The following is a 16,606-nucleotide window of genomic DNA, read 5'->3' as shown; positions in this document are numbered from 1 at the left end:
CTATTTCCGCCTTCCATCACAGGATTCAACATGAAAATATTCCTCTCTCTTTGTTGCATCCCCTTCTTAAACTAGGACTGCTACGTTTGATTAATTTGACAGATAGAATAATGGATTAAAATTGTGTCCCCAATTAGTCAGGCAATACATTTTCTTAAATATGCTGTTAATTGTTTTGAATATCAGTATTTCTAAAAATTCCAAGTACAGTAGGCACCCTAGAAGAAGAAATGAATCCACTATAATACAAATGTACAACAACAAAGCACAGGGTTTTCACCTAAAGACAATGGTTTATTCATATCCAAATCCATGCTAATTTAATTAATCTGTCCGTTAAGTGGGTAACAGCCCTACTTCCAGCACAAGTGATGTTTTTCTCACTGCTGCTGTTTAAACAGTATCTTGCAGTTAGTGATCAGGTAATCACACAATCGTGAGTAGTCAGGCCTGCATCTCCCTCTCTCTGCGCATACACCAGTGCTCCTTGTCATACCTCTTTGCTACCCTTGCACACCCAGCCTCTCTGTGCTGCTATCCTATTTGGGTTTGTGTGGACACTACATGGTGCAGGCTGCATTGCCTGTTTGTATACTGTAAGACTCTTACTGGGTAAGAAAATACACATGTAGCCACATCTTTTAATGGTGAAGAGTTGGTCTCAACAGCAAAACTACTTTTTCCTCCTTATGTGAGATTGTTTCACCCATATTATCTTTTCTTGTTCTTTACTGATTTGATTTGTATCCCATTTTTCTACCAAGAAAACAGCAATCAGGGCAGCCTTTACCTTCCCTTACTCCATATAGTGTAGCCACCAGAAGCAGGACATAGCCCCCACAGTGATTGTACAGACTCACAACAATCTCTTGTTAAAACCTGCCAATCTTTCCCAAGGATGGGAATATTATTCCAACTTGCCTTGTTGATGCTGAAATGACCCTCGAACCTGCATCCATCTCCATTATTCAGAGGAATTTTCATTGAGTTGTCAATATGGCCAACTTCATGTCTTCCCATTTCATCTTGAATATCTAATCCAATCACTGTGTGTTCATGAAGCAGGAGAAAGGGAGGAAAGGAGACTGCATGTTAAAAATAATCCAAGAGGCATGCACAGTTCTCTTTCAGGAACACTGGTGCACTGTGTTTTCCTCCCCTTCATTAAAACATCAGTTAGGCTAATCAGTATGTACAATCATCAGTACACTTTCTCTTTTCCTATTAATTTAGTTATATAGTCTTTATTGGATGGTTTGCTGGCCTTCTAGTCTGGACTGAAACAACTTCTAAGTGTTCAGGTGAATACTATTGCAAATATTTAGTGAATTAATGCTAGGATATAGGTATAAATCCCTCTTTTCCCATAAACCTCATAACAAATGACAAAGAACCTCTGCTAAAATGCTGAGCAGAATCCCTTGACCCTGAAAATATGTCTGGTGTTACCTAGTAAAAACAAACTGAATCTAGTTGCAGTCTCTTGTTAGGAGAAGTCAAGAATGGCAAGAAAAGGCAAAGGCAAGATCAGGTTTTGGCTTGAGAGGGAATCACTTAATAGGACATATAGTGACACACATACTAACGCTATTATAAAAAATACAAGCACCACGCTATCTTCAAATATGTAGGAACAAAATGTCCCAACTCAGAATGCTTGCAAAGGAGTAACCTCTCAGTCTAATGGTTTATCAAAGAGAGACTGAGACAGGTATTTCATGTTCCTTTAAGGATGGCTAGATAGGGACCATAGCTCAGCAATGCAATACATGCTTGGTGTGCAGAAAGGCCCAGGCCCTGAAAAGGATGGTCAACATGACTAGAAGAATCTTCTGTCTGAGTTTTGGACAGCTGTTGTCAGAGGAAAGTGTGTAGACAGACAAATGGGCTAGACTGAGAATAACATGGCATCATATATTCATTGAGTTGTTTCCTCTGTAATTCCAAATGCACTTTGGATGGGAATGGACTGCCCAAGACCCTGCACAGATTTGCATGGGGACAGTGAAAGACACAAGCTACAGATATTTGCTCAATCTAGAAAAATGTCACTGAACCACAGACACGGATTGGTCTTGATTATTTTGAGTCACTGAGAGGCAATCAACAAGCCCAGCTGTTTGCCTCTGTCCATTATTAATTCAAGGGGGTTTGTACAGTTCACTTCACAACAGTAGGCCAGTGGCAGCATTTTTGTTTATACCCCCAGGCCTTCAGCAGAAAGACCTACAAAGCAGCACTGCCATCATTCTAAAATCAATTTAAACAACAAAGCAACCAATCAACAGTAAAACAGCAGAAACAGGATAAAACATAGCAGCATAATAGGGGCAGGTTAACAGTTTAGCTGATGTTTTAATAGGCCTGGGAAAATAAAAAGGTCTTTGCCTGGCGTCAAAGAGACCTAAGAACAGGTGCCAAGCAAACTGTTTCCTCCCTCCAAGGAAGAGCGAATGTTCCAGAATTGCTTTTCTTTTATGTTAAGGATCATGTTGCTTTGGTACAGTCTCTAGCACACCATTGTTTGTGTAAGTTTTTAGCAAATGCAGAAAGAGGTTATTCATAAATTCGAGAATGTACTCTGAACGAGATATCTTTGTTTTTTTCCTAGAAAAGAAAAGGAATTACTCATAGTGTTCTGAATGTGAAGCACGAAGCCAATGTGGTGTTTACTCAACCACTATTGCAAACCCAGCCCTAAGCAGCACTCACATTCACAGTGCAGATTTGGCAAGCTGATGTTCAAATTAACTTCTATTTTGCCACCACTGTCTTTGTCTGGATCGTCCACGTAGAGCTCATTAACACTGCAGGGGAGAGGAAGATAGGTAGCTTCACTTTAGAAGGAAGAGTACAAACCCATTATCCAAGAGAGGCAGGGCATTCCCCACAAAGAGATAAAGCATGGGAAATTTGCTACAACATTCTTCATACAAGATTCAAAATAATCACATAGTTCCTCACAAAGGAGATGTTAGCAAACTTTCCAGGAGATGTACACAATACAGATGTGTAGAGGTCTAACTGTGATTTAAAGAGATCTTACTTTCAGTTGAAGTTGGGAGGGAAATAGGCTTGAATAAACAATTATGCTAAATATCAAAATAATTATCATAAATTCATCATGGTGGCATAAATAGAATTTGATGCTTTATAAATAAAATAAACAAAACATATTATCATCTCATGCAAAAGTCAGAACATACCGTAAGTGGAAAGAAAGGTTCAAGCTTACGTTATCACTCCAGCCTTAGACATTTTGACAACTGGTCCAAAAAGTTCAAATGACACACTTTCCCTGGCTAACTAGTAAGAATTACACCTAAAGTGACCGTTTCATTTTACTTTATGGTAAGATGATCTGTCTTACATGACCTCCTCAGTGCCAATTTTGGTATCATCTGTTGAGACTAGAAGAGATGCTTATTGTAGGTTTCCAGGTCAGCTAATTTTACAGATGGAGCAGAAACAGCCCCATAAATGGTCCTCACAGTTTGAAAGCTGATGGGGAGAGAGGCACTCTTAATCACTTCCCAAAGTAGTCCAGTACACTCATCATATCTGAATGAGAGGGGAAGGGGAAGGATCCCGTCATCCTTCTGGAAGGAGATCAGGGTGCACAATCCTGCTCCACTCATCAATACCTTCTTATCCCCAGATGTGTTACTTGATGAGGGCTATCAAGGATCAAATGCCATGCAAATGTCTCCTCTTGGTGAAGATCTAGGCATTAAGCATGTCAGGCCACAGGATATGCAAGTCCCATCAATAAAGATGTATTTTCTAAAGTTTATTTTTTAATTTATTTATACCTTGGTAGCTTCATAGCAACATAAATGCCATACATCCGCAAATACCCAACACCACAATAATATATGACTGCGCTATGATTACAGTATTGCTATATAAAGGCCAAGATACATCAACTGAGTTTCAGTATACCTTTCCCAAAGAGCTTAGCAAAAGGGAGATCTCTCTCTCTCTCTCTCTCTCTCTCTCTCTCTCTCTCTCTCTCTCTCTGTGTGTGTGTGTGTGTGTGTGTGTGTGTGTGTGTGTGTGTGTCAGAGTTTTAGACTAGGATGTATATTATTATATTGGCAAAAATTGAAAAATTGTAACTAATTAACATGCAGTTAAAGCTCTACATGATGGAGCTGAATTCCCAGAATACTCATCCTGGTCACAGTTCCTTCCCAGCAATCCTTTTCCTTTTCACTTCTGCTGATCGCTGCCTCCTTCCTTCAATCACTCACAACAATTACATTTTTTCAGTTCTTCCGACATTTACCTTTCCTCTCAATTCACGCCACATTCATTCCTGATAACTTCTGCTTCTAGCACAGGTTTCTAAATTTTGTCACAGAAAACTTTTGTGAGTGAGGACAACAAAGATTCAAGCCTCTTAATCCTATCTAACATCAAGGAAAAGCATTCTGGAAAATAGTAAGTGGTCACATTATTTCCCAGTACTATGAACCTGAGGAAGTCACTTGCTGGCACAAAATCTGTCTCCTGCCAAATCACCATTTGCTGCGGGAAAGCAGGAAGGCCTTCATATTTTGCTGGCAATTTTTCATGACTTCTAAGGTGGTTCACTTCAGATTTCAGGAATATTATCTTTATACTGAATCTCAGACCCCTTTATTACAGTGGGCCACATGGTTTAAAAGGAACAACTTGAAAATGAAGAGAAAATCAGAGGCACTGGGAAGGTAGGAGGGAACCAGTGAGCAACTCCTCAACCAGATGCTGGGAGTACATGAACCAAGAGTTTTCAATTGATGGATGTCAAATTCTTCTTACTGCGGAGGAGGGGCAGTATTCCTGATAGAGCAACACAGATTGTAACAAGAGTCAGGGAGAATATGAGCAGTCAGGTCAGCAAGTTCAGTTAGGGCTCATCTCAAAGCAACATGCTATTATCATTCAATTTACCTGACTGACCTTCACCCCCATTTCTCTTAGAATTAGCCCAAAGAGCTGCTGGTAAGCATTGCTCAACCTGTTTCAAGTGATTAATAAATATGACACACAGGGGAGGAGCATGCCTTCTCATGGATGACCTGGTTTGATGTTCCCTCACTACAGCTGCTCCTTCCCAATAGGCAGAAACAAACTTTTTGTATAATTTATCACTGGCTGATTATGTAGCCTTTAGCATTAATTTGGTCCTCCTAGATCCCAAGAGTGACCTCAGCCAGGAGAAGCATTAATCCTCATTAGCAATGTACCAAACTGCACTCAAGCTGTGTTTCCTGCAGGATGCCAGTTTGCCAGACAGTCTGTTTCATAATAGCAATGCTTTGTTGCCCTCCTTCCCATCTTTTCCTGGATCTATGAGATCACAGCAACACCCGTCCTGGCAGCTTCACACAAAGCACAGCACAGAAGCAGAAGCAACGCTGCCAAAACTCACTTCCAGGTAGTCAAACACTGCAGATTTTATACTCACAGTACCAGTGAACACAAACAGCCAGGATAACCTTAGAAGCAAATTGTGTATCAAGTAGTCCTCAAGTGCGTAATTTGTGCCTAGACTTTTTCCAGTTGTACAAGCCTTGAAACAATCTGTTAGGGTACAATCTGGTGCTTTACAACAAAGATTCTTATCCCCCCGCTTCCCCCCCCCCGCAAACTGGGTGCTGCCAGGTTAGATGGGCCATAAACAAAGTACCCATTCAGGAGCTGCCCCTCTATACAACAGCTGCTCCCACGGCTGCCTAGAGTCCTCCCACCCCTACTGTTCTCATCCCTTTACTCTCATTACCAAAAAAAATTACCAGGTGGCATCAGGAGGGGGAAGCTTTTTCTTTAAAAATGGTGTGCCAAGCAGCAGGACTTTAAAAAGCAAAAGTGGTAACCTTTTTCTGAAACTGCCTGGCAGGGGTGGGTGGAGGAGAGATGATGGAACAAATGCCAAGGCCACCCCAATCACATTCTGCTCACTAAGCAGGGTTGGGAAGAGGTTTGATTATCAATTTTTTATCAATTTTTTTAAATGCAGTGATTTGATGGTAAACATGCTAACCAGCCCATTGGCTGGACTTGGTCCAGCTGTACAAATAACACAGTGTGTTAAAAGACAAGAGAAATAACATGCCAGAAGGCCAGACATCTTCATTTCTCTGGGTGACAAACAACTGCCACAGAAATTTTGTTTCTGTCATCAGGGATGTTACATTTTCGGGATGCTACATTTATTTGGGAGCCCTCCTGCTGCAAAACCACAAACTGGGCCTAGCAGCACTGCTATCCACAGCTTTTAGGAGCCATGTTTGAATATCGGACTCTGAGTGGTTCTAGGAAGAGAGAAGAGGTTGTGGAGGCAGCAGTTCCTGGGAGATTTTGCAGTGCCTACTGGGATGTGGTGCAGCACAGCAAGAGAGCTTACACTGTTGTTGCTTTCATGAAGTAGAAGCAAAAGATCAACTCTACATGCAGCGCAAGTTCCTCTACTAGATTCTCTTGAAAAATTACAGCAAACACATGCAGCTAATTGTTATGTATTTGGTCAGTTTCCCTCACAGTTGTAGTATCACAAATATAGCTTATTTCTGATGAGGTAACATTTGAGGTACAGATGGTGCCTTTAAGCTGTTGGCTTTATATACATATATGTCATGATGAAGAGAAATACTACTCCTACTAGAAGGCAACACAGATGCCAACCCTTACATAGGTTCCCTCTCCATACCAAAACTTCCATGTTCAAACAATTTCAGGAAAAAATACTTCTCAAATCTCACACAAGAATAAAAGTGGCTTTTTGGAAAAATCCCAAATCCACATACAGGCAATAGCTTTATGAGGGTTTAAAAACAAAAGCAAAACAAAGCCACCCCAGAGAACATCCTGAGTAGCCCAAGGAGATGAAGAGACAAAGTCCTAGGACAGCGATGGCAAACCTTTTAGAGACCGAGTGCCCAAACTGCAACCCAGAACCCACTTATTTATCACAAAGTGAGAATACTGCAATAAAACCTGACAACAGGTTTTAGTTTAGAAAAAAAACCAACTCATACATTAACATCTTTTGTCTTAAAAAAACAACAACACAATAACAGGGAGAAGGAGCAATGTTCACGTTCAGTGACCCCAAGTTGGGGGACAGCGGGCTTGCCTGGCCTAGGTGCCCTCCCTCCCTCTTCGCCCCCAAACCAGCCACTGCAGGAGCTTTGGCAGCACTTGAAAGTTTACTGGAGGGGCGGAATGTGGGGGAGAGAGACCTAACGTAAAGGTAAGGAGAGGCTATTGCTGATCCCTTCCACGCTTCCGTTGGGATGTTCCTCGAGGCGCCCCCACGGCACTGCCAAGCCTTGGTGAGTGGGGTCAGGTGGGGGAGGTCCCCACCACGTGCCCACTCCTCTCGCTTCGCAGCAGTTCCAGCCTCCACTTTTCCTCGTTTTGGCCTCCCTCCCCAGGAAATGCCATATCGATCCACCTCCTTGCTCCAGCTGCTGCTGCTCCGCCGCCTCGACCCCGTCGCTTGCTCCCTTCACCCAGCTTCTCTCCCACCCCATAGCCACCGGTGCGGGAGCCCGGCCCAGAAGTGGGTACGTGGGCAGGCGGGCGTGCGGCTGCCTGGCTGCGACTGTGGCTACCAAGTCCCACCACTGTGCTAGGAAGGCGGCTTGGCCAGCTGCTCACATGCTGCGGGCTGGGAGGAGGAGGAGGAGGAGGCAGGAGGAGGGTGCCACCGCCAGCCCTTGGGATGCCCGCTCAGTGCTCGCCTGCTCCCTTCCTGGCACACCCACCACGGCTGTTGCACCTGCCTCTGGCCACCTGTTCGACGCCGCCTTTTGTGGCAAGTTGCAGCTAATGAGTGATGTCACTGCCTGGTGCTCTTACTCTTTCCGAATATGTGCACGGCTGCTGGGGCGAGGCCGGCTCGTGTGCCAACAGAGAGGGCTCTGCATGCCCGCTGTGGCATGCATGCCATAGGTTCGCCATCACTGTCCTAGGATGTTGAAAACAATCTATATTATTTTAGTTTTGGAAGTAGCCCGACATGTTTTGGCAGAGAGTTGTATAACTGGACCTTCTTCAGTGGCTGAAGTGAAATAGAAAGGGGCAATAAAACACCTAAATAAACATTTTGAAATAAAATAGTCAAGTTAAAAGTCAGTACATATTTCAATATTGACTGTGAATATTTACTCAAGTATTCTAAAAAAACTGACAGTCTCCAAGATGAATCCTGTATCTGGCTCTATGTTTAATATTCAGTAGTTTATAAACATATATATTATAACGTTTCAGCTGTAATCATTTTATTCTTAGTTAAGTTCAAGGTCTCTCAGCTTGGATGTGCACCACATTCTTAAGAAATGTATCAAACTCTACCTTACAAAAGAGGCAAAAACTCTAATTCTTCATTAAGATCTTTCCCAAGTCAGAGATTTTACCATTAAAATACACTCAAGTTCTTTTTTTCAGTCGGAATTAACTATAACTTATGGAGAGTTTTTGCAAAGCCCAAACTTTCCGTCGTTATTTGTTTTTCGGCAGCAGGCAAAGACCTTTATATTCAAACGTTATTTTAATTGTTAATATTATTTATTTATTTATTGGCCAGGTCGACTCAAATTATATTGTATTTATATTATGTTTATTTATTTATTATTGTGAGCTGCCCTGAGTCTTCGGCGAATGGGGCGGCATAGAAGCTTCCTAAATAAATAAATAATAACTTTTGTATAGATTTTGCTCTATAGAGTCTCTTCCCAAAGGGGTACCCAGATTTTTATATAAAATATTGCATAAGATGTTCTCCTACTTGTGATTCAAGAGCTTCGGCTATTGGGCAGTATATTAATTTATTAATCTAAGAGCCCCAAACATTTCCCCCTCATCACATTGATTGGATAGACAATGCCTGGCATAAATCACATAAGCAATGGATTATCTCAGGGGGTTTTTTAAAAGGTTTGTCAGATCTTCAAATTATGTAACCTTGAAAGTGTCTTTATAAAAGACACAGCCCTGCAAGGATGATGCCCACAGCATTTGGTAAGATGTGGCAGAGCATCGGACTGCACTTGCTAAACTCTCTCCGTATTAGCATACTCCTTTATATTCCAAGTTCTTTCAAATAGAATCATAGGCACTTCTTGGCAACTAATAATGCTCGCTACAATATGCTGGTTCTTTTGTAGCCTCCTTTTCACACAATTAAATTTCAAACTACAATGAACCTATCTGCAACATGTTTTTTGTTCTTTTTTTCAGAACAGCATTGCATTTTGTTTGCCAAGCTTTGTTAAAACCACTGTCTACCATAGCCTTTATCTGTAATAGAATTCCTCTTGGAGACAGATCTTTCAGAGCTCTCTGCAGGCATTTTTTTAGAATAACTGAGTAAGAATGCAGACTCAGTCCAGCAATGTAGCTAATGTACTGATTTTTAAGTTGACTATTTCATTTCAGAATGTATACTTAAGTGTTTTATTCAGCTGGACTTCAGACCCAGTTTTGAAACAGAAACGGCCTTAGTTGCCCTGTCGGATAACCGCTGCTGATAGAAGGAAGGGGGTGCCACTGTGTTGATTCTTTTGGACCTCTCAGCAGCTTTCAGTATCATTGACCATGGTATCTTTTGTGTCATGCGCTAGGCGTCCCCTCCCAAGTGAGGCAAGCACACCAGCAATTATTAAAAGAGTCTTTATTCTATAAAGCTACAAAGTATTCACAAACTCCGAAATACGCACTCCAGGTAGAAAGTTGACCTCTCACTCCGGCCCTATTCACCCAAAGCTCTGCTTATGAACCTTTTGGGGCCAGTCTCTGGAGGGGGGCGTGCTATGAAACCAGGCATGGCGGCATTTCCAATTGGCCAAGCTGGTGAGTGCATCAACGGGCCCTTGTGTCCATGTCTGCCAGGGTGTCAAGTTCTCCTCCAGAGAACCCCTCCCCAGCCTGTTCTCTGTTGGCTTCTTTCCCACAATCAGGAGTGGGAAGGGGCTCAGTGGTTGTCCCTTAAGTGCTTTGATCCAGACCAGGCTCAGGTTTGGGCCACTGGGGCCTCACTAGTCTCAACAACTCCAATATCAGAGTGAGGACTCTGGGCCACTGCTGCATCAGCTATCAATTCCCCCTCCTCTGAGGCTAAGCCACCATTCCCACCAGAGCCCTCCATCTCTCATGTGCTCCTGGAAATCTCATTCGAGCATACACAACATCTTGGATAGACTGCCTAGATTGAAAGTTGGAGGCGCTGCACTTCAGTGGTTCCACTCCTACTTGGACAACTGTTTCCAAAAAGTGGTGCTCAAGGATTAAGACCCTGTGCCTTGGCAGTTAAGCTATGGGGTTCCACAGGGCTCAGTTTTATCCCCCATGCTCTTTAACATGAAACCACTAGGGGAGGTTATTTGCAGGTGTGGGCTAAAGTATCACCAATATATCGATGATACCCAGCTCTCTCTCCTTTTCATCAAATTCAGGTGAGGCAGTGGCTGTTCTGAATTATTCAAAACAGTAGTAATGGACTGGATGAGGGCCAGTAAATTGAGACTCAGTCCAGACAAAGTGAAGGTACTATGGGTGGATGGTTTGATATTCAACTGGGTCAGGGGCAGGGGAGGGGGGATCACACTCCCCCTAAAAGATCAAATTCATAGTTAGGGGGTACTCCTGGATTTAGCACTGTCACTAAATACACAGGAGGGCTCAGTGGCATGGAACACCTTTTTTCACTTTAAATTAATATACCAACTAAGCTCTTATGTGGACTGCCTTTGAAAACTGTCCAGAAACTTGAGCTGATCCAAAACAGGGCAGCAAGATTGTTGGTGGACACTGTCCAAATCTGATCCTATTTGACCAGTACTTCACCATCTGCACTGACTGACTGCTCATGTACCGGCATGATTCAAAGTGTGGGCATTAACATTAAAAGTCCTAAATGGGTTGGGGCTAGGCTACCTGAAGGATCACCTCTTCCCCCATATACCTGCCTAGACTCGAAGAACATCTTCAAGCGATATTTCTGATGCAGCCCCTGCCAAGGGAAGTTACATGGGTGACTATTATGAAGAGAGTCTTTTCTGTTGTGGTACCCCAAAGTATGGAATGAACTTCCCAGGGAGGCTTGTCTGGCACTTACACTGTATGCTTTCTGACACTAGGTGAAGACCTTCTTATTTTCCCAGGATTCCAGTTTCACACTGTTATAAATTTTGTATTTTACTTTTGTGTACTGCTGCTAGGTTTTACTCTAGTTTACACTTTTATTTTACTGTTGTTTTAACTTTTTAATTAAAAAAATTAAATTAATTTTTACACTGTATTTTACGTTTTAAATTTTTGTGAATCCAGAAAGTTTCCACTATAGAGTGGTGTAAAACTGAAATACAATAGTCCCTTTTCACTTTAGCCCCTGAAGAAGGTCCCATTATATGAGTTGGGGCTGAACTTTTAGGGCAACTTTGAACAATAAAACCCCCAACAACCCATCCTTGCTTTCATACATAATAATAAGCTACTGTGCATCCCACCATAGCTTAAATATTTAAAATGCGGGTTGCTGCCACAATGAGAGGTCCCATGAAGAAAGTAATCCAAACTGGTTTTCCACAATGGACAAGTTAGATTTCTGTGTGTGGACACCATGCCCCTTTTATTAACTTGTCTGCTTGTCATCCTATTCAAATGCAGGTACAGAGACTTTCTAGCTCTCAAGAAACATTGCAGTTGTTGTGTTAAGCCCCTGAATCAGACAATGCTTCAGTCATCAAGATGGTTCCGATGAACAACATATGAGGGAACACTTTCTGTCAGAACGTCTCTGCTGAAGTACCAAAATAACTGCAAAGGAACGAAGAGGCCATAGGCACAAGCATCTCCCTTCCCAAGGCCTCCAGGCAGCAGTTTGATAAGTGAGATAAATCTTCTCATGAGGTAAAAATGGATAGAAAAAGTTGGCTTTAAATATTTAAGATTCCAAGGCAGCCTTGCGCCAGACTTGGAAGGGAGGTGGGGTTCTTGACTCAACCAACTCGCACTGTACAAGGAGCTTTCAGGGACAGTCTGGCCCCCTCTACACATTACATAAGCACAGCTGCAGAGAGGTTTAGGTAAGAGAGTTCGGCCTCTCTCATAGGTTTGACCCAAGAAGGAAAAGCTGTTTTCTAAAGTGAGGCTTCTATCATAGACATTTTGGGACAACAGTCAATTGAATAGAATTTGCACATATTTTTCCACATCAGTCACATTAAACATTTCAACATATTTAAAATCTCATCATCTTTCAATGCCTGAGGAACAAAAAGAATCATATGAATGCCTTTCAGCTGTAGTGTTAGAAACACATTTATAGAACATTCTTATTCTACTTTCTAATTATACCAAACAGTGTCATATAACTTCTATTTCCCCCTCTTATTCATGCTTCGGGGAAAGCAGTACAACATATAAGGCATACTTTTTCACATTCATTTACTGTATTTATTTAAAACATTTGTATGCCACCTATTGTGCTATAGCATCTCTAGGTGGCTCACAATTAAGCAATTAACCCCAATATAAGCCTAACACAGCACCCCCAATAAATATAAAAAATCCAATAAACAAACAGCAGCAATTAAAAATATGAATAAAAACAGATAGAGGTTTGGTGGCTCAGACATTAAAGTATATATATATATATTTTTTTTTAAAGGCAGGTCTTCACCAGATGCCAAAGGGAATATGGGGACAGTGCCAGGTGAACATCCTTAGGGGCAGTGGTCCAAACATGCAGAGCAGCAGCAGAAAAGACTCTCCTCCTAGCAGCCATCCCTCTTACTTCCCTAAGGGATGGCTCATGCAGGAGGGACTCCTGCATAGATCTCAAAGCCCGAGTAGGCATATATTGGTGTAGGCGCTCCCTAAGGTAACCGGGGCCTATGCCCTTTAGGGCTTTATAGGTGAGCACAAGCATCTTGAATTGGGTTCAGGCCACAACTGGTAACCAGTGTAGCTCTTTTAATATAGGTGTTACATGGCTGCTCTAGGAGCTCCTGTCACTAACCGAACAGCCTGATTCTGTACCAATTGTAATTGCTGGAGTGTCTTCAAGAGCAGCCCCATGCAGGGTGCATTGCAATGATCTATTATTTTGAATGTAATCAGTGCATGGGTAATTATTTTCAGGCTCCACCTGTCCAGGTAGGAGCAAAGTTGATAAATCCTCTGCAGCTGGAGGAAAGCACCCCTGGACACACTGGTATTCCAGAGACGGACCCAGGTCCAGGAGCACCCCCAGACTATGGACCCTGTCCCTTAGGGGAAATGCGACTCCATCGAGGACAGGGCAATGCCCCTCCAACCTGTCAGATGACATTCAAGATGAGACTTTAGGTAAAAATGTTTTTGGCAATGTGTTCTCTATAAAGTTTCTTCATTGACAAAGGAAAGAAATGTAAACATCTGTTAACATTATCAAAACAAAAATGACTTGAACAGTTTAAAAAGGCTTAGAAGAAACTGTTACAAGATGCTTCTTTAAAGGAAAAAAAAGTTTATTTTTGGTCTTTTCTACCAAGTTTGGAACCTAATCTCTTCAGACATCATATTATAACACCACTCAAGCCACTTTCATGTGATGTGATTTTCCGTAAGTATGGTCCAACTCCTTTGTCTTGGTCCACTCTCTTACATAGTTTACATAATTATAGCAGCACTAGGACCAAAATAGAGGTTTCTTGCTTCAAAGTGCTTGCAAGTGTACAATGAGTCCACAACACTCCCCCACACACAACTCACTACTGTGGAAATTTCCAACTTAAAAATATGCTTTTGTGGCACATGTTCCACCCCACTCTCATCTCTTAAACCAGTATCTTGGTGAAGAAATTGGCATTAAACATCACTTCCAACAAGTGGGCTTAAATTTAAGCTACTTTTGGAAGCAATGTGCAACTCCCAGAATGGGTAGAACATCCTGGAGACCAACAACTCTGCCCATGGTGAAAGCTGTCCACCTTTGGAGGCTTCCTCAGATGCAGCAGCAAAAACCTCTCCTGCCATAGTTTCTCAGCTGTCACTGCCTAGTCAGTAGAGCGTAAAAAGGGATTTCTGGGGTTGCACTGGGGAAAATCATGGATCTACTAAAACCAAAGCCCTTCCATTTCACTGACAAGGGAAAACATGCCCGCCCACAAGCAGGCAAGTTATTTTGTCTCCCATTGAAACTAATGGGAGGGGAAATGAAAAAAGGAAATGAGAAAGAAGGGAGATTGTGCCCAATCTGACATGAGCTTGGAAGGGCTCAGAAAATGCTGGTTCTTCTGCCGTGGACAAACTCCACAAGATCCATAGGATTACTCAAGTAACTAATGTATTTCACAGTTCTTGTCAATGCAGAACCATGTATCCTTGTTGTTTCTCATGTAGTAAGAGAGGGATATGCTCAGCACAAAACTGGGCTCAAGTTTCTAAGCCTGTATTTGGAGCCAAAGGGACATAAAAATAAAAATGGACACAGTGTCGCTTTGCTATTTTTTAGATTTACAATGTGCCCTGCAGCTTGGTCACTTCCTCATTGCTCAGATCAAGAATATACAAAACAGACTGGCCTATTAAGGAAAGAACTGCCATTCTCAGGCCAGAACAAAAGAAAATGGAGGTTAGAGATGTCAACATTCATTTGAGTCAGCTATTGTAATTGACACTATGGCACATTACCTTCTGCTTCCTGTAACCCACACACGTACATGGGGAGGATGAATGGCACAATCCACTTCACTTCAACAATCATCAGCACCTTCATTGAAGTATCTCAAAAGTGTTAAGCAAGCATTAATTAAGTTGCGGAAACAGGCAGCCAGATATGGTTATCCTTGTTTTAAAGCTTGGAACAATAACACCCATAAGTATAGTTATTTGCCCAAGGTCTTAAGATATAAGATTAGGAAAACAGTACAGAAGAAAAATGCATTGTTCTGTTTAAGTCATTAATTCACTCTCCCTCTATGATAATAATTGATACTTTTCCTAAGGCAGTGATTTTCCAGCCATGTTACAAGGAACTGTGGGATTCTTCAGAAGTTTCTGAGGGAAACTCCAATTAGAAGATCAGTCAAGGGCAGCTTGTCAGCTCTTCTGATCTCTCCCTGCAAGGTGCATTAGCAGATGAATTCTAGGGCACACTCTCAATTCATGCAGGTGATATGACACAGCTGACAGCCAACACAGAATCTTTGTAAGCTTATGCCATAATATTGGTTAGTTTTTTAAACTGCTATAGCATATATCAGCTTTTAAGGGTATGTTACCACAATCTGCTGCTCACATATTCAGAAGGTTGCAGTCCACAATATGACCTGCCAACTACCTCACTCTCCCTTTTTATTGTGCAAAAAAATCACAAGGTGATGAGTCTAGGAAAAGGACTTGATTTTCTTCTGGGTGATTGTTACACATGCATTCGTTTCCCCCATTCACTGATCACTGAAGTTTTTTTCTTTTCTTTCAATTCATAAGAGTACATTCAGTGCACAACCATTCATTTAGTTATCTTCATAACGCTCTCTTCTAATTTCTTTTTTAAAAGTTAAGCCTCGCTACTTCATGATCATGTGGATCAATTACCCCATGATCTTGTTGCAGGTTTCCTATAAAAGTATTCCACTTTGCACAAACCACTGTGAATTGATTGAACTGCACAGATATACCTTCAACATGTATTACAGAAAATATAATTAGAAACTACAAGCTCAGAATTCTAAGAAGTAGTACATATTTCAGGGCAGTATAAAGACTGTGAAGGACAAAGGTGAAATAAACTGTAATATGATGAAAACATTTCTGGACACAGTATAAATCTTAGCTGCGCAAGTCCAGCAAAGCACACCATAGTTTCATTTCTCACAAAAAAAAAGTTTCTGTTTAAAAAGTCGTATCCCTGTGCATCCCCATTGTAAACCAATGACAATCACCTGGCAGGTACACAGCAAATACAATACCTTTTAAAACAGATATACAAGGGCTATTGGTGGTCTGCATTCTCTATGGTGTCACAGTTCTGGACTGAACAATTTAATGGCAGGCAATGGTTTACATTCTGTCTTCATTCACATATAATCTATACACTGCAACAAATAAGAAGTAGCTCACAATTACATAACTAGCAGCAACAAAGTGCTCTTCACTTCAAAAAAATTGTGGCACTATTTGGTCATTTGCCATATTCAAGGCAACTCTGCAAACTGAGCCACATCCTCACTGTGCAACTATCAATTAGTTGTGGCATCAAGCAGCCTAATTACTTCACTCCACCTTAATTGAGGAATATATAGAAAGACTGTTAACGTCACTTCTACAAAGTGTTAATTAGGTCAAAAGGTACATGACTATTATCTCACCAGTTAGACTATTACAATAACAGGAGCCACAGTTAGGCTACAGATCTGGGTTAACAATGAAAGAGGTTATTTGATTTATGATGCATAAGCAAGATGAGGTAGGGAACGCCGTTAAAAATTACAATGAGTGTCTTCTGATGGATCTCTACCTGCCACCAATCCTGCCCAGGAAATACCAAAGGCATTTACACTTACAGCTTCATTTCCCTAACCATTTGAGTCACTCACTCAGAACAGGGTACCTGTTTGTGACTGTGGACTTC

At 41.7% G+C, this 16,606-nt stretch overlaps 1 protein-coding gene across 2 annotated transcripts in view; it reads right to left on the bottom strand.

Moving 5' to 3' along the window:
* The window catches only part of ERGIC1 (endoplasmic reticulum-golgi intermediate compartment 1), a 102,394-nt gene that overhangs the window by 24,901 nt on the left and 60,887 nt on the right, over window positions 1-16,606 (bottom strand). For both annotated transcript variants that reach the window (XM_044454205.1, XM_044454206.1), the window contains exons 4-5: window positions 2,713-2,807; window positions 922-1,046 (exon numbers count right to left, since the gene is read on the bottom strand). In XM_044454205.1, coding sequence (XP_044310140.1) covers window positions 922-1,046; window positions 2,713-2,807 — 220 coding nt within the window. The remainder of the gene's footprint in view (window positions 1-921; window positions 1,047-2,712; window positions 2,808-16,606) is intronic.

Source organism: Varanus komodoensis, unplaced genomic scaffold, assembly GCF_004798865.1.
Source record: "Varanus komodoensis strain SLA01 unplaced genomic scaffold, ASM479886v1 scaffold7_3, whole genome shotgun sequence".
In the NCBI taxonomy this organism is placed as follows: Eukaryota; Metazoa; Chordata; class Lepidosauria; order Squamata; family Varanidae; genus Varanus; species Varanus komodoensis.
The sequence above is the reverse complement of the archived record's forward strand: the minus strand, read 5'-3'. Positions and strand labels throughout refer to the sequence as shown.